The sequence below is a fragment of the Temnothorax longispinosus genome, chromosome 8, assembly GCF_030848805.1.
Source record: "Temnothorax longispinosus isolate EJ_2023e chromosome 8, Tlon_JGU_v1, whole genome shotgun sequence".
In the NCBI taxonomy this organism is placed as follows: domain Eukaryota; kingdom Metazoa; phylum Arthropoda; class Insecta; order Hymenoptera; family Formicidae; genus Temnothorax; species Temnothorax longispinosus.
Genome location: NC_092365.1, coordinates 14,438,549 through 14,455,244, shown reverse-complemented (window position 1 = coordinate 14,455,244; position 16,696 = coordinate 14,438,549). Strand labels below are relative to the sequence as shown.

The following is a 16,696-nucleotide window of genomic DNA, read 5'->3' as shown; positions in this document are numbered from 1 at the left end:
GCGATGCGCCGCGTAGCGGGCGCGCGCCGAACTCTCGCCGCGCGAGCCCATGCTGCCGCCCGCGGCACGCGCCGCGCGCCTTCCATAGTCCGTGTCACTTGACGCGCGCTTGTGGCGGATGGCTGACCGCCACAGTTACCATGACAGCGGATTTAAATCACGAGGAGCGTGTAAATACACGCGTGTTGGACACTGGTAGATATATTTGTCGAATTTGTTATTTTGTATAGAATATTTTACGTCTGTACGAGGACCGAACGAGATGACTGAGGCGACTAAATCTGACGTGCAGATTATTTTGAGCATAAAAGAGGGTAAGGTAACGTGTTTTTATTTCTCCAACATTGCGAGGTCTGTTTTCTCTGTCTTTCTTGAAAATTATTTTCTAACGAAATGTTCCTTACTTCTTCTTTATAACTGCATTACAATTACAATAATAAATATAATAGAAAGAAGAAAACGTTATCATTGATTTGTATATCCTATAAATTATGTTATGTTTATGTTGACATATGTTTATGATGTAGGGAAGGGTTTTGAGCAAGTTTTACAACCAACGTTATTGATTGGGACTTTAAATGGACATTCCTTAGAGACTGACAGAATCGAGCCTTGTCCAACTCCACAATATGCTACTGATTTGGTTTGGGAAACTAATAAAATGGTGTTGAGAAGGTAAGAATAGTATTTCTTCCTCTTTATTCAAATTGCTATTAATTGTGGATATAATACAGATATTTCATCTTGTATTCAATTTATAGAATGCGATCAGAGCAAGCCTCATTAAAATTAGAATGCTTTGCTTTTAAAGAGAACGACGGTAGAGAGAGAATTGGATATGTTCTGCTAAACGTACGTTCTGCGCTAGTATTGTCAAAATGTGGAGATCTGAATCCGAAAGCAGCTTGGCACAAGTTGCTGGGATTAAGAAGCGATCTTAAAGCACAAAAGCCTGAGTTACTTCTTGCGTTAAGAGTCGAGGATCGAAAGGACATAAATCTAAATCCAACAGTAGAGGTAAAATATACTTTTATCTTGTATGAGTAGTATACGTAGTTTAATAATAATTAGTACATCTAATACTTTCCTAATGACTGAGTAACAAATGATGATAATAAAATAATAGAATAATATAAAAAACCATTATTTAGTAAACTGTAATTATAATTACATTTTATAAAGCACATATACATATAAATATCGCTATCGTATCTCATGTTATTTCGTAGCTAAGAAATTTAATGATAGACAAAGATGTTATCTTGGAAAGTGACGAAATAATCCCTTACTTACATCCTGATGAGCAATTGATTCAATTGGGGCCTCTAAACACCTGTTGCGAATTATTTATATTAAGTATCACAACTATGTGTATAGAAAATTTGCATCTATTATTACCTGAATGTCTAAACAAGCGTAGCACTGTGCGTTTCTTATATCGAGTTCTGGAAAACGATGTGGAACTTGAACCACTCAAAACAGAGTCCGGAAAATCCCATTTTGTCTCTGAGAAAGTAGTAGTGAGAATACGAAGCTCTTTGAGCGTCTTAAAGCAATACCTCCAATTGAAGCCATACCTGTTAATATATTTGAAACATGAAAGTAATGTAATAGCCGAATCATCAGTTAATCTGCAATCCTTAGTACCTGCAGACAGTCTGCAAGAATTTCTCAAATGTACTGCAAATGCAAGTACTACTTTACACGAACAATGTTTTCTAATTAAACAAGGCTCAACGGAAAAACCTATTGAAAACCAACATCAGAAATCTTATCTCGATTTACAACTTAAATTGCAATATATTGGAAGTAGAACAAATATCTTGGTCAACTCTGACACGGCAATAAACTCCAACAATTGCGTATCTAGCACTCGAATAAATTATAACGAAGAAAGCATAAATAATGTTGACCAGGTAGAATAGGAACTTTGTTTTATCAATCTCCCATCCCAATGATTATATCATAGCAAAATTGATAACAAAGATGACTTGTAATTTAAAATAATGCCCAATTTCAGAGGTGTCCAGAGATGGAGTCTCACAGAAATCCTAGTGGCGATTTTGGAAAGTTCAGTGTCCAAAATCTTCCTGGCGAAGTAAAATGCACAACAGAATGTAAAAATATAAATAAACAGCCCGTTGATTGCCAATGCTGCAAACATCAGACGGATAAAGTTACGTATTCGCGCTTGTGCGATGGAATGCTCTGCAGTAATAAGAATCATATCAAAGGCGTAGGATCTTATCACTGCTATTGTCTACGCATCTCACTTGTGGCAATAACACTGGCCTCTGAAACACTATCTGGACGAGAAATTGAATTTCGGTTTGTTTGATTTTAATGGTGTTTATTTTTTATTTTTTATTTATTTATTTATTTATTAAAAGAATATAATAAGGTATATGTTCTTTTTTTTAATGTAATATAATCTCCACATAGATTTCATCATCCAAAAACTGAAATCATGTCAACGGCATACGCGAAAATGCCAGACTTATCCGACAAGAAAGTTAAATTGCAAGATATTGTATGTCAATTTCACTTTATATCCGCGCCAGACGAAATAAAACAATTACTACAATCTTTCCCACCGAAAATTAGTATATACGACACGAACGAAGGTGATGAATTATCATTGTTAGTACTTGATGTAAAGCCGTTATTTCACCAAGAAAAGGTAATATTAATGTTATATTTATAGTGAAGATTTTTTGCAGAATAATAGAAATTAAAACAAGAACTTCTTTTTTCAGTCCGAATGTCAGTATAAATTATTTCTGTTCGATAGAGACCGAAATAAAATTGCTGATATGGACATTATACTCAAATTAGAGGATCGTGGACTACATTGCATATTAAAGAAAGAAACTATCGGTAGGTAATACATTCATTAAAATTTTTTGTTATAATTTTCTCTCTTGTTTCCTATTGCTTCGATAGACTTTGGTCCTCTATTTATTGAAATGGTTTATTTAAGATAAAAATCTAGGCCCACCAATATTGGACGATAGCTTGGCATATAAAATAGTGGACGAGCTCGAAACATGGAAGGACCGCCAAAAGGAAATGTTTAAAGCAGAGGTAAAACGATAACAGCAACGATTAGAATTTCTATTTGCTGAAATATTATTTACATTGGATATGAATTATAGCTCAAAAGAAAGGAAGAACGATATTTGAACATGCTGAGCGAGGAATGGCGAATACAAAGAGAAAATCTAGAGTCAAAGCTCGCATACAGTGTTGAACAATGTAAGACGTTAGCCAACAGTTTAAACAATGCTACTGAAGATCTGAGAAAGCGCCGTTTAAAGAGCTTGGAAAACGAGACCAGATTAATTAAAACGAACGAGGACTTGCAATGGAGGTATGAAACCAAATTGCAAGAGCTAAAGGATATTTTGCAAGCGACGCAAAGCGATCTTACAACAAAGGTTTGTGAAGTACATTTCAGTTGCATTACATTTTGATTGATTCTGCATCCGTAATTTATCATGCGCTTAAAAGTACTATTAAATATTGATATATACATGTAACACTGTGTTTCATGCAGATCGTCAAACTTGAGGAGAAGAAACTTGCTCTAGAGGCGCAAGTGGAGATACTATCGTACGAAAATGAGAATCTGAAATCATCGATAAGTAAACAGATGAATGAACTACAAATGTATCAAAAGGGATCTTTAACTCAGGATCAAACAGCCTCCTTGTTGCAGGAGGTGAAAATTCTCGAGGAAAAATTAGACAATGCTCAGAAGGGAAAGGAATTTTTTAGAGAGCAATGGGGCAAAGCGGTTCGCGAATTACACAGAATGAAAGTGGATTATCAACAAGCTATGCAAGTTCAAATCAAGAATAGTAGGGAGGAACTAATGAGCGCGGAGTATGTTATAACACTATTTTAACTAATTTTCTTTGTACAAGGAATCTCACTTCAGTCAAAGTCCTAGTGGCAAAATTTTAGATAAACTGGTAATTGAATTAAAACAAAAATAATAGAGTATCTTTGTTCTTCGCGATATGCATATGTTAAATATAAAATTTTTTGAAATGTTGGTGATATTGAGTCATTTTACACGCTCGTACCTTACATTTTTAAAGAATCTAATCGTATAACGCCGTCACTGTTGAAATACTCAATACGATTTGAATACGATTTGATAGAAGTGGAACATCTTGTACTTTGATATTAACAACAATTCCATTACGACTAAAATTTTCACTTTTCTCGCATGCAGCCTCGCAGAAATTTTGTCTGCAGATAGAAGAGCTTTGAACAATGATCAAATTTTGCTGAACGAGCTGCAGAAGGAGATCGATGTGATCAAGCCGAAACAACTCTTCGCTCCGGAAGAAACCTACAATCAAATATTTACGACAGCCGACGACATCTGTTACGACATTCCCTGTAATAGTAATAAAACTGTTTATGATAAATCAGAGGAATACAACGAGCGGTTGCGGGCGCTGAGAGAGGAACGCGAGTCCCTTTTAAGGACCGGAAATTACACGGCCGATGACGTAGTAATAAAAAAACTTAACGCAGAGATTCGATCTTTACTGGTAAGCAGATAGCGAATTTATTTCCTGCTTGGCTTTCTCTGATTAACATTCAATCTTTACATATGAAGAGAAAGCATACACATCTCGAAACAAAAAATCATGACATGTTGCAAAATAATTTTATATACATTTGTATAAATAAATATTTTATTGAAATCTTTTTAATCCTTTTGTATTTATTATACTCTTTTAAAATATGGAAGTACGTTTAGGGGAGCAAAATAGTTCGTCAGCCATCTCGGTCCTTCCCAAGTGTAGCGTAGATTCACATCGTACCATTTTCCTTTAGGTAGATAGATATTGCGTCTTTTGGCAGCCTCTACGGTCACTGGAGCAACTAGTATATTCTCTCCAAGAAGATATTCTGTAATTCGATTAAGCAGCAACATTCGATTATGTATTGTTTACAGATCACCTCGTGTGTGCTTTCAAGATTTATCAAGAATATCTATATATGAATAAAATAAGTAATAGTTCTTTGGCAAATCTGGAATACAATCTTCACATTGTTACGAACTCACCATCATTAATCTTGTGAGCTTCCGGGTTAAGCGGATCAATCCACCAAATAGGTGGATTTACGGGAGTGCCCTTTTCGATAGCCTGCTTCATGGCGTTTATAATTTCGTCGGTATAATTGGCGTGCAATTCGGTATACTCTCGGCAGATCTCAATGGTCTAATAAAATGCAGATGGATATTATTTTTTCGTTATGACGTATTATGATTTAAGAAATGTATTCGTTAATCTATCGTACAGCAATTCATCCATCTCGGATAGAATTGTCCAGATTACTCACTTCATCGTCATATTCCCATGGCACGAAAGAATATTGCAACGACGGCATGAAAACGTTGGCCTGCAACCATCTAATGAACATCTCTTTGGATGGGTATTCCGTTCCGTTGTTCAAACCGTCCAGGTAGCCATTGCCGCCGATCATGTCCGGCAGCACGTGGACGTATCCGTTGAGATTCATCTGCAGCAGCGTCGTGATCAGCGTGGGCAGACCGTTATTCCACGTCCACCTGGTGTCCTTGTCGATCATGCGAACGAATACTGGTAAATCCTGGCTGCGCCATCCCACCCGCACTTCAATGCTATCGTCGAAGTTGTCGACGAGTGTACGAACATATTCCTGCGTAAATATACCTGGCTGCAACTCAGGCGAGGCGTTCAGCTCCGCCACCTGCGGTAACCAGGACACCTCACCGGCATCGAACTTGAAGCTGTCAATGCCGAGGTCTTCAAGACGCTTTAATCGCGCCACCCACCATGCTACCGCCTTCGAATTCGTGAAGTCAATCGTGGCGGCATCCGCACCTGAAGAAGACACAATTAAATAGCATAAAAATAATTTACTAGAACATTTGCTAATAAACGTCTAGGTGGTTTTTCTTTAATTTCAGGAACATCGTTGTTAAGCCTATTCTTACCCTGCCACCACGACATCTGAACCTTTCCCTCGAGGTTTTTAACGAAGTAAGAGTTGTTTAGCGCGGTAGAGTACGCGGGCTCGCAGCCTCGGTTGATGAACGGATGTATCCACAGGGTGACGCGGAAGCCTTTGCTCTTCAGTCGTTTCGTGAGAGCGCGGACATCGGGAAACTTGACGGGATCGAACTCGGCAGAGCCGTAACAGGTCTCCCAGTTGTCGTCAATCTCGATCTGACTGTTTTTGAAATTATGAGCGATGATCTCGTCCGCGTAGGCCTCGACCCTTTTCTCGGTGACGTTGACCTTGTACCTGGCCCAGGTGGACCATACGGGATGCTGGATCATCCGTTTGTTGGGATGACCTTTTGGCTTACCCAGATAGTTTTCTACCGCGTGCTGATGGGCAGTTGTCGGATTCGGGAAGACACCTATTGTGTAGCTGAGCTCGATCCTGTCGCGATGCTGATAGGGTGCCTTGTTCTTGGCAATCAGGCACAAGTGCTTATCTCGATAATTATTTTGATCGATGAATAGCGGGCTTGTCTCGTTCACATAGATGTAAATCCCTTTACTGGATAACCAGTAACGCTCGGCTAGTGCCATGTTTACAGGATGCGTCGGCACATACGGCTCCTCCTGGAAATACATACTCTGTACGGGCCAGTGCTGGTAGCGAAGCTGCGGTCCACCGAACCATTGCGTGTCGTCAGTAAAATGGAAACAATCGATGAGTTCACCGGCGGGATCGGTGAGTGTATGGGTGATAGTGATGACCTCGTTTTTGGCATCAAGTCCCCAACTCGTAAATCTTTCGGACGATTGACTCCTTGTGAAAAGGTAATTAACCGTGCTCGTGCCGTCTGAAATAAATATAGTATTCATTCAAGTAGCTTCTTCATTAGAATCTATAAAAATTAAGCTGCGAAGGTATTAATTAACCAGAGAAAGCATTAGCTTGCGACAGTAATTAAAGAGGTAACTTGAGAAACGAGCGCATATGTGTTGCGAAATTAATGGAAATTAGCAGAAAAATTTAACAAAATAACATAAAAAATTATGTATTATATAACTCACCATTTTGCGTAATATTGAGAACCGCGAGCGTTTCATTAGGTCTGTCCATTCTACTGACAATGCCATTTTTTAAATGAAATTCAATTATTGTGGGAATTGTTAAAACTGCATTAGTGAAGAATAGCAGTATTATCAAAGAACGCATTGCTGAAACAATTATATTAATATACAGTTATATTAATTTTCTTAGATAATACAAATGTCTTAAAGAAACGTTGCAAAAGTGTTTAGAAAAGATGCTGTGCAGATGTATAAAGTGCGTATATCTTTCAGATACATTGTTTATATTTTTGTCTGTTATTTGATTTTGTTTCAAGAAATTCGATACTTACTGCTCCGTTCCAACGGTTGCATTTTGCTTAAATCATATCTGACGACTGAATAAGCAGCGCCGTTTACACCGTCAACTTATATATATATACATTTACTCAACGACAGAAGTGCATCCTGCTGTTATTGTTATCAGCACGAAATTATATCAATCGTGTCCAGTAAATAGATAACTAAAAATCAATAAATCAGTATATATCAGTAATCTATACCTAATTTTATATTGTATAACATTACTAGAAACATTATGTAATGGTGTGATATCCAGTTTCTTATTACCAATCTCTGTAAAAGATCAAGTTGACTCAGCCACAAGACTTCATAAGAATAGAAAGTTAATGACAAATAGTCGGACACCTATTTTTTTTTAATAAATGTTTTTGATCGTTTTTCTCAACTTGACACATGGAACTAATATATTCACGTCTTCAAACGACGAATAATGTTTCAATATTGTTTTGATTTATCACTTTAACGGACCTTGCTTCAACGAACATTGTTTTCTATTCGGTTATTACATGAATTTAATCATGATTATTTGTGATTTTTAGCTTATATTTTCTCTTTCTTCTAATTATAATCTGGATTTTCTTATTTCTTTCTTATATTACATTATTGTTTACTGAAGAAAAAATATATAGTCATAACGTTAAAATTTTAATACACTATTGTAATTGTAAATAAATTAGATTTTATTTTAAACCAACATTTTTATTGTGCTCATAAATTGGTCATTTACTTTCTTACATAACTTGATAAATATAACGTACGATAAGTTTTAGCCTATCACAACATTATCATGAATATCAGATATTTTTTGCGATAAGCACTATCTATCCATTTATTATTTATCTACGAAAACATGTCCCCAATAGATAGTATAAATATGTAATAATTGTTAATTGTGGAGAAAACAATTTCGGTCATAAGAAATCAAGAGAGATTACTGCAATATTAATTATCGCTCTTACAATTTAAACAAGATAACATTTAAAATAATGTATCTTATTATTTTATTTTGTTATATAAATTTATTATGCATCATTTATTAATTTACTATTCACCATTTTAATTCGAAGTAAAAAATATAGCACATTTCGAAATATTATGTTAAAGATATTAAATACATTCGTATTTCGCTTGACACGTAGTAAGATTTAGCATTGAATTAGAGAGAAGAAATTAAAAATACATTCGTTTTGCGCGACGCGATTATTCCGGCCAGTAGATCGTGCAATTGTTCGATAATAAAGGGGGAAAAAACTCGTCGAATTCATACAAATATACTATATTTTATACAACAACTGTTATTTAACACATACAATTAGTTATTACAAAACTAAAAATGAAGATGTTTATTATTCATCTTCTTGCTGATATTGTAACAATTAAAGATGACTAAAATATAAACAAGCGTTTTGTTTTTACGGTTCTTTAATACAATATCTCGGTAGTTTCTTTCTATAATAAAGCATTTATTTTCTATATTTATACAAAATATAAAAATCTTGCTTTGCGCAGATCTCGAGATGACCCTTTGCCTACGTAGTCGACTCTGATGTCGTCAAAGAAAATCTTTTGTTCGGAACATCAATCGTGCGTATAATATTTCTCCCCAGAACATAAAAGTCCTCGATCATCGTTGATACGTTTAATTGCGAGTTTACCGTCGGCGTCGAGTTTCCTGCAATTGGCGTCCGATACTTTGAAATCTTTACGCTGAAGAACGGTAGGTTTCAGAACGGCAATCACCATAAGTATAGCAGAAGAACAAGGCATACTCCTCCATAACCGTCCTGAAAACGAAAGAGACAGTATAGAACGCTTCGAAATATTAGATATTTAATAATAGTAATTGATTTCGACATTTAACATCTAAATCATTTAAGTTTTTTTTTCTTATTTGAAAGCGTATATTTATGCATCAATTCAATGAGATTTACAGTTACTTTAATTGTTAACAACTTATTAATAAGTTATCCGAGACTCTTACTCTTAAATCTTTCAAGAAACATTGTACAGGATCAAAATCCACGACTGGAATCTTTTGAAAAGAATGAGTCTTGTACGGATGTAGATCTACGATTTTGGTTTTGCTAGGTACATCGACTGCCTGCAATCTTCTTGGAATCATACTTGACTTCAAATGCAATAAACAATCGTATTCCAAGAGCGGAGGACGGAATATGGATTTTACATCCAGGACTGTGTCATTGTACAACAAGTTGTCGAATAATTTCAGCGATTTCTTTGCAAGCACTCTTATGCAATTTAAAATCAACTGCGACGGCGTTTTTCTGGTCTACAAGGATTTCTGTTGATCTTAAGGGATAGATACGAATAAGAATGGAAGAGAACTGCGAGCTGTACCAAATAATGTTTCTACGGCGACGATTAACATCATACATCGTACATTCTCTTATGTAACAAGGTCAGAAGCGATAATACAGATTTTGCGATAATACATAATTTGAAGTGAGATTATTTCTGCTCGTTATCATCTTTATCTATCTAAAGTCAAATTTGTTTTTAGTATAAATTCATTTTTTCAGTGAAATGATAATTTCACGATAATGCATCACGGAAATTCACGTTTGAAAAAAAAATAGAAAAACAAAATATCTTAAAATATGGACTTACTGGTCATTTCGCCATTGAAATTAACAATGACAGGATCAGTGTTCCAGTGAGCTCTCGCAACAATTTCGAGGTCTTCTGTGTCTTTGTTGAAAATTATTTTCTGAGGAAATACTCCCTACTTCTTCTTTTATAACTGCATTACAATTACAATAATAAATAGGATACAAAGAAGAAAACGTTATTATTGATTTGTGTATCCTATAAATTGTGTTATGTTTATGTTGATATATAATGTAGAGCAGGGTTTTGAGCAAGTTTTACAACCAACATTATTGATTGGGACATTAAATGGACATTCCTTAGAGACTGACAGAATGGAGTCTTGTCCAACTCCACAATATGCTACTGACTTGGGTTGGAAAACTAATAAAATGGTGTTGAGAAGGTAAGAATAGCATTTCTTCTTCTTTATTCAAATTACCATTAGTTGTGAACATAATACAGACATTTCATCTTGTATTCAATTTATAGAATGCGATTAGAGCAAGCCTCATTAAAATTAGAATGCTTTGCTTTTAAAGAGAACGAAGGTAGAGAGAGAATTGGATATGTTCTGCTAAACGTACGTTCTGCTCTAGTATTGTCAAAATGTAGAGATCTGAATCCGAAAGCAGCTTGGCACAAGTTGCTGGGATTAAGAAGCGATCTTAAAGTACAAAAGCCTGAGCTTCTTGCGTTAAGAGTCGAGGATCGAAAGGACATAAATCTAAATCCAACAGTAGAAGTTAAATTATACTTTTATCTTGTATGAGTAGTATACGTAGCTTATAATAACTATTAGTACATCTAATATTTTCCTAGTGACTGAGTAACAAATAATGATAATAAAATAATAGAATGATATAATAAACCATTATTTAGTAAACTGTAATTATAACTATATTTTATAAAACACATGTATATATAAATATCGCTATCGTATCTCATGTTACTTCATAGCTAAGAAATTTAATGATAAACAAAAAGATGTTATCTTGGAAAGTGATGAAATAATACCTTATTTACATCCTGATGAGCAATTGATTCATTTGGGGCCTCTAAACACCTGTTGCAAATTATTTATATTAAGTATCACAACCATGTGTATAGAAAATTTGCATCTATTATTACCTGAATGTCTAAACAAGCGTAACACCATGCGTGGGATCTTTAACTCAGGATCAAACAGCCTCCTTGTTGCAGGAGATAAAAATTCTCGAGGAAAAATTAGACAATGCTCAGAAGAGGAAAGAATTTTTTAAAGAGCAATGGCTCAAAGCGGTTCGCGAATTACACAGAATGAAAGTGGATTATCAACAAGCTATGCAAGTTCAAATCAAGAATAGTAGATAAGAACTAATGAGCGCGGAGTATGTTATAACACTATTTTAACTAATTTTCTTTGTACAAGGAATCTCACTTCAGTCAAAGTCCTAGTGGCAAAATTTTAGATAAAATAGTAATTGAATTAAAACAAAAATAATAGAGTATCTTTGTTCTTCGCGATATGCATATGTTAAATATAAAATTTCTTGAAATGTTGGTGATATTGAGTCATTTTACACGCTCGTACCTTACAGTTTTAAAGAATCTAATCGTATAACGCCGTCACTGTTGAAATACTCAATACGATTTGAATATGATTTGATAGAAGTGGAACATCTTGTACTTTGATATTAACAACAATTCTATTATGACTTAAATTTTCACTTTTCTCGCATGCAACCTCGCAGAAATTTTGTCTACAGATAGAAAAGCTTTGAACAATGATCAAATTTTGCTGAACGAACTGCAGAAGGAGATCGATGTGATCAAGCCGAAACAACCCGTCGCTCCGGAAGAAACCTATAATCAAATATTTACGACAGCCGACATCTGTTAAGACATTCCCTGTAATAGTAATAAAACCATTTATGATAAATCAGAGGAATACAACGAGCGGTTGCGGGCGCTGAGAGAGGAACGCGAATCCCTTTTAAGAACCGGAAATTACACGGCCGATGACGTAGTAATAAAAAAACTTAACACAGAGATTCAATCTTTACTGGTAAGCAGATAGCGAATTTATTTCCTGCCTGGCTTTCTCTGATTAACATTCAATCTTTACATATGAAAAGAAAGCATACACATCTCGAAACAGCAATCTATGACATGTTGCAAGATAATTTATATACATTTGTATAAATAAATATTTTATTGAAATCTTTTTAATCCTTTTGCATTTATTTTGCTCTTTTAAAGTATGGAAGTACGTTTAGGGGAGTATAATAGTCCGTCAGCCACATCGGTCCTTCGTGAGTCACGTCTCGATTCACATCGTACCATTTTCCTTTAGGTAGATAGATATTGCGACTTTTCGCAGCCTCTACGGTCACTGGAGCAACTAGTATATTCTCTCCAAGAAGATATTCTGTAATTCGATTAAGCAGCAACATTCGATTATGTCTTTACAGATCACCTTATGTGTGCTTTCCAGATTTATCAAAAATATCTATTTATGAATAAGTAATAGTTGTTCATATGTTAGGCAAATCTGGAATACAATCTTTACATTGTTACGAACTCACCATCATTAATCTTGTGAGCTTCCGAGTTAAGCGGATCAATCCACCAAATAGGTGGATTTACGGGAGTGCCCTTTTCGATAGCCTGCTTCATGGCGTTTATAATTTCGTCGGTATAATTGGCGTGCAGTTCGGTATACTCTCGGCAGATCTCAATGGTCTAATAAAATGCAAATGAATATTATTTTTTCGCTATGACGTATTATGATTTAAGAAATGTATTCGTTAATCCATCGTACAGCTATTCATCCACCTCGGATAGAATTTTCCAGATTACTCACTTCATCGTCATATTCCCATGGCACGAAAGAATATTGCAACGACGGCATAAAAACGTTGGCCTGCAACCATCTAATGAATATCTCTTTGGATGGGTATTCCGTTCTGTTGAGCGAACCGTCCAGGTAGCCATTGCCACCGATCATGTCCGGCAGCACGTGGACGTATCCGTTGAGATTCATCTGCAGTAGCGTCGTGATCAGCGTGGGCAGACCGTTATTCCACGTCCACCTGGTGTCCTTGTCGAGCATACGAACGAATATCGGTAAATCCTGGCTGCGCCATCCCACCCGCACTTCAATGCTATCGTCGAAGTTGTCGACGAGTGTACGAACATATTTTTCCGTGAATATACCTGGCTGCAACTCAGGCGAGGCGTTCAGCTCCGCCACTTGCGGTAACCAAGACACCTCACCGGCATCGAACTTGAAGCTGTCAATGCCGAGAGCTTCAAGACGCTTTAATCGCGCCACCCACCATGCCACCGCCTTCGAATTCGTGAAATCAATCGTGGCGGCATCCGCACCTGAAGAAGACACATATAAATGGCATAAAAATAATTTACTAGAAGATTTGCTAATAAACGCCTAGGTGTTTTGTCTTTAATTTCAGGAACATCGTTTTTAAGCCTATTCTTACCCTGCCACCACGACATCTGAACCTTTCCCTCGAGGTTTTTAACGAAGTAAGAGTTGTTTAGCGCGGTAGAGTACGCGGGCTCGCAGCCTCGGTTGATGAACGGATGTATCCACAGGGTGACGCGGAAGCCTTTGCTCTTCAGTCGTTTCGTGAGAGCGCGGACATCGGGAAACTTGACGGGATCGAATTCGGCAGAGCCGTAACAGGTCTCCCAGTTGTCGTCAATCTCGATCTGACTGTTTTTGAAATTATGAGCGATGATCTCGTCCGCGTAGGCTTCGACCCTTTTCTCGGTGACGTTGACCTTGTACCTGGCCCAGGTGGACCATACGGGATGCTGGATCATCCGTTTGTTGGGATGACCTTTTGGCTTACCCAGATAGTTTTCCACCGCGTGCTGATGGGCAGTTCTCGGATTCCGAAAGATACCTAATGTGTAGGTGAGCTGGATGATGTCGCGATGCTGATAGGGTGCCTTGTTCTTGGCAATCAGGCACAAGTGCTTATCTCGATAATTATTCTGATCGATGAATAGCGGGCTTGTCTCGTTCACATAGATGTAAATCCCTTTACTGGATAGCCAGTAACGCTCGGCTAGTGCCATGTTTACAGGATGCGTCGGCACATACGGCTCCTCCTGGAAGTACATATTCTGTACGGGCCAGTGCTGGTAGCGAAGCTGCGGCCCACCGAACCATTGCGTGTCGTCAGTAAGCTGGAAACAATCAATGAGTTCACCGGCGGGATCGGTGAGTGTATGGGTGATAGTGACGGTCTCGTTTTTGGCATCAAGTAAAAAACTCATAGACCTTCTGGACGATTGACTCCTTGTGAAAAGGTAATTAACCGTGTTCGTGCCGTCTGAAACAAATATAGTATTCATTCAAGTAGCTTCTTCATTAGAATCTATAAAAATTAAGTTGCGAAGGTATTAATTAACAAGAGAAAACATTAGCTTGCGACAATAATTAAAGAGATAACTTGGGAAACAAGCGCATATGTGTTGCGAAATTAATGGAAATTAGCAGAAAAATTTAACAAAATAACATAAAAATTATGTATTATGCTATAACTCACCATTTTGAGTAAGATTGAGAAACGAGAGCGCATCATTACGTCCGTACTTTATCCTGAGAACACCATTTTTGAAAGGAATTGTTGTAATTGTTGTTTGAATTGTTAAAACTGCCGTAGTGAAGAATAGCAGTATTATCAAAGAACGCATTGCTAAAACAATTATATTAATATGCAATTATATTAATTTTCTTAGATAATACAAATGTCTTAAAGAAACATTGCAAAAGTGTTTAGAAAAGATGCTGTGCAGATGTATAAGGTGCGTATATCTTTCAGATACGTTGTTTATATCTTTGTCTGTTATTTGTTTTGTTCCAAGAAACTCTATACTTACTGCTTTGTTCTAACGGTTGCATTTTGCTTAAACCATATCTGACGACTGAAGCGGCGCCGTTTACACCGTCAACTTATATATATATACACTTGCTCAACGACAGAAGTGCATCCTGCTGATATTGTTATCAGCACGAAATTATATCAATCGTGTCCAGTAAATAGATAACTAAAAATCGGATAATAAATCAGGTAATACCTAATTTTGTATTGTAATTACTAGGAACATTATGTAATGATGTGATATCCAATTTCTAATTACGAATCTCTGTAGAAGATCAAGTTGACTCAGCCACAAGAATAAAATAGAAATATTCATAAGAATAGAAAGTTAATGACAAATAGTCGGACACACCTTCAAACGACGAATAATGTTTAATATTGTTTTGATTTATTGATTCAAACACACCTTGTTTTCAACGAAAATCGTTTTTTATTCGGTTATTACATGAATTTAATCATCATGATTCTTTGTGATTTTTAGTTTATATTTTCTTTTCCTCCTTATTAATTTTAATCTTAACTTTCTTATTTCTTTTTTATATTAAATTATTGTTTACTGAAAAGAAGTATATAGTCGAAATGTTGAAATTTTAATATTGTAAATAAATTGATTTTATTTTAAACCAACATCCTCATTGTGCTCATAAATTGGCCATGACTTTTTTACATAATTTTATATATTTAACGTACGATAAGTTTTAGCCTATCACAACATTATCGTGAACGTCAAATATTTTTTGCGATAAGCACTATCTATTCATTTATTACTTATCTACAAAAATATGTACCGAATAGATAGTAAATGTGTAATAATTGTTAACTGTGGAGAAAACAAGTTCAGTCCATAAGAAATCAACATACATTACTGCAATATTAATTATCGCTCTTACGATTTAAACAAGATTAAGATAACATTTAAATAATGTATCTTATTATTTTATTATATAATTTATTATGCAACATTTATAATTTACTATTCACCATTTTAATCCTACAAATGTACAATTTTAATTTCTCAAATGTACTGCAAGTGCAAGTTATATTTTACACGAACAATGTTTTCTAATTAAACAAGGTTCAACGGAAAATCTATTGAAAACCAACATCAAAAATTTATCTTGATTTACAACTTAAATTGCAATATATTGGACCTAGAACAAATATCTTGGTCAACTCCGACACGGCAATAAACTCCAACAATTGCGTATCTAGCACTCGAATAAATTATAACGAGAAAGTATAAATAATGTTGACCAGGTAGAATAGTAGGAACTTTGTTTTATCAATCTCCCATCCCAATGATTATATTATAGCAAAATTGATAACAAAGACGTTATTTAAAATAATGTCCGATTTTAGAGGTGTCCAGAGATTGAGTCTCACAGAAATCCTAGTGGCGATTTTGGAAATTTAGTGTCAAAAATCTTCTTGCTGAAGTAAAATGCACAACAGAATGTAAGAATATAAATAACAGCCCGTTGATGACCAATGCTGCAAACATCAGACGGATAAGTCACGTGTTCACGCTCGTGCGATGGAATCCTCTGCATTAATAAGAATCATATCAACGGTGTAGAATCTTATCACTGCTATTGTCTACGCATTTCACTTGTAGCAATAACACTATACACATTCGTTAAAATTTTTGTTATAATTCTCTCTCTTTCTCTCTTGTTTCCTATTACTTCGATAGACTTTGGCCCTCTATTTATTGAAATGATTTATTTATGATTTATTAAAGAAATGTTTAAGGAGGTAAAACGATGACAGCAACAA

The 16,696-nt window shown here is 35.7% G+C and overlaps 3 protein-coding genes and 1 pseudogene across 5 annotated transcripts; 1 reads left to right on the top strand and 3 right to left on the bottom strand.

Moving 5' to 3' along the window:
* The first annotated feature begins 77 nt into the window (after positions 1-77).
* Rha (rha) lies at positions 78-4,730 on the top strand. Of its 3 annotated transcripts, none has more exons than XM_071787008.1 (11): positions 78-314; positions 528-675; positions 762-1,017; positions 1,230-1,916; positions 2,021-2,328; positions 2,443-2,680; positions 2,757-2,877; positions 2,993-3,084; positions 3,156-3,437; positions 3,557-3,885; positions 4,241-4,730. In XM_071787008.1, exons 1-11 carry the CDS (start codon positions 263-265, stop codon positions 4,575-4,577), a joined length of 2,850 nt encoding a protein of 949 aa, XP_071643109.1. In that variant the 5' UTR covers positions 78-262; the 3' UTR covers positions 4,578-4,730. The 3 variants fall into 3 exon arrangements, with proteins under 3 accessions (XP_071643109.1, XP_071643108.1, XP_071643110.1); XM_071787007.1 differs by having other exon boundaries at positions 79-314; positions 2,981-3,084; XM_071787009.1 differs by lacking the exon at positions 1,230-1,916 and having other exon boundaries at positions 84-314; positions 2,981-3,084.
* On the bottom strand, positions 4,552-7,525 carry LOC139818381 (myogenesis-regulating glycosidase-like). The gene is made up of 6 exons (XM_071787010.1): positions 7,409-7,525; positions 7,077-7,223; positions 6,002-6,862; positions 5,365-5,888; positions 5,087-5,243; positions 4,552-4,929 (listed from the first exon to the last, which is right to left on the bottom strand). Exons 1-6 carry the CDS (start codon positions 7,428-7,430, stop codon positions 4,745-4,747), a joined length of 1,896 nt encoding a protein of 631 aa, XP_071643111.1. The 5' UTR covers positions 7,431-7,525; the 3' UTR covers positions 4,552-4,744.
* Positions 7,526-8,436: 911 nt separating this feature from the next.
* Positions 8,437-9,807, bottom strand: LOC139818344 (nucleolar protein 6-like; annotated as a pseudogene).
* Positions 9,808-12,058: 2,251 nt separating this feature from the next.
* LOC139818065 (myogenesis-regulating glycosidase-like) lies at positions 12,059-14,976 on the bottom strand. Its single transcript, XM_071786489.1, has 6 exons — positions 14,919-14,976; positions 14,585-14,734; positions 13,508-14,368; positions 12,871-13,394; positions 12,593-12,749; positions 12,059-12,435 (listed from the first exon to the last, which is right to left on the bottom strand). The coding sequence occupies exons 1-6, from the start codon at positions 14,938-14,940 to the stop codon at positions 12,248-12,250; spliced, it is 1,902 nt and encodes a 633-aa protein (XP_071642590.1). The 5' UTR covers positions 14,941-14,976; the 3' UTR covers positions 12,059-12,247.
* Positions 14,977-16,696: the final 1,720 nt, after the last annotated feature.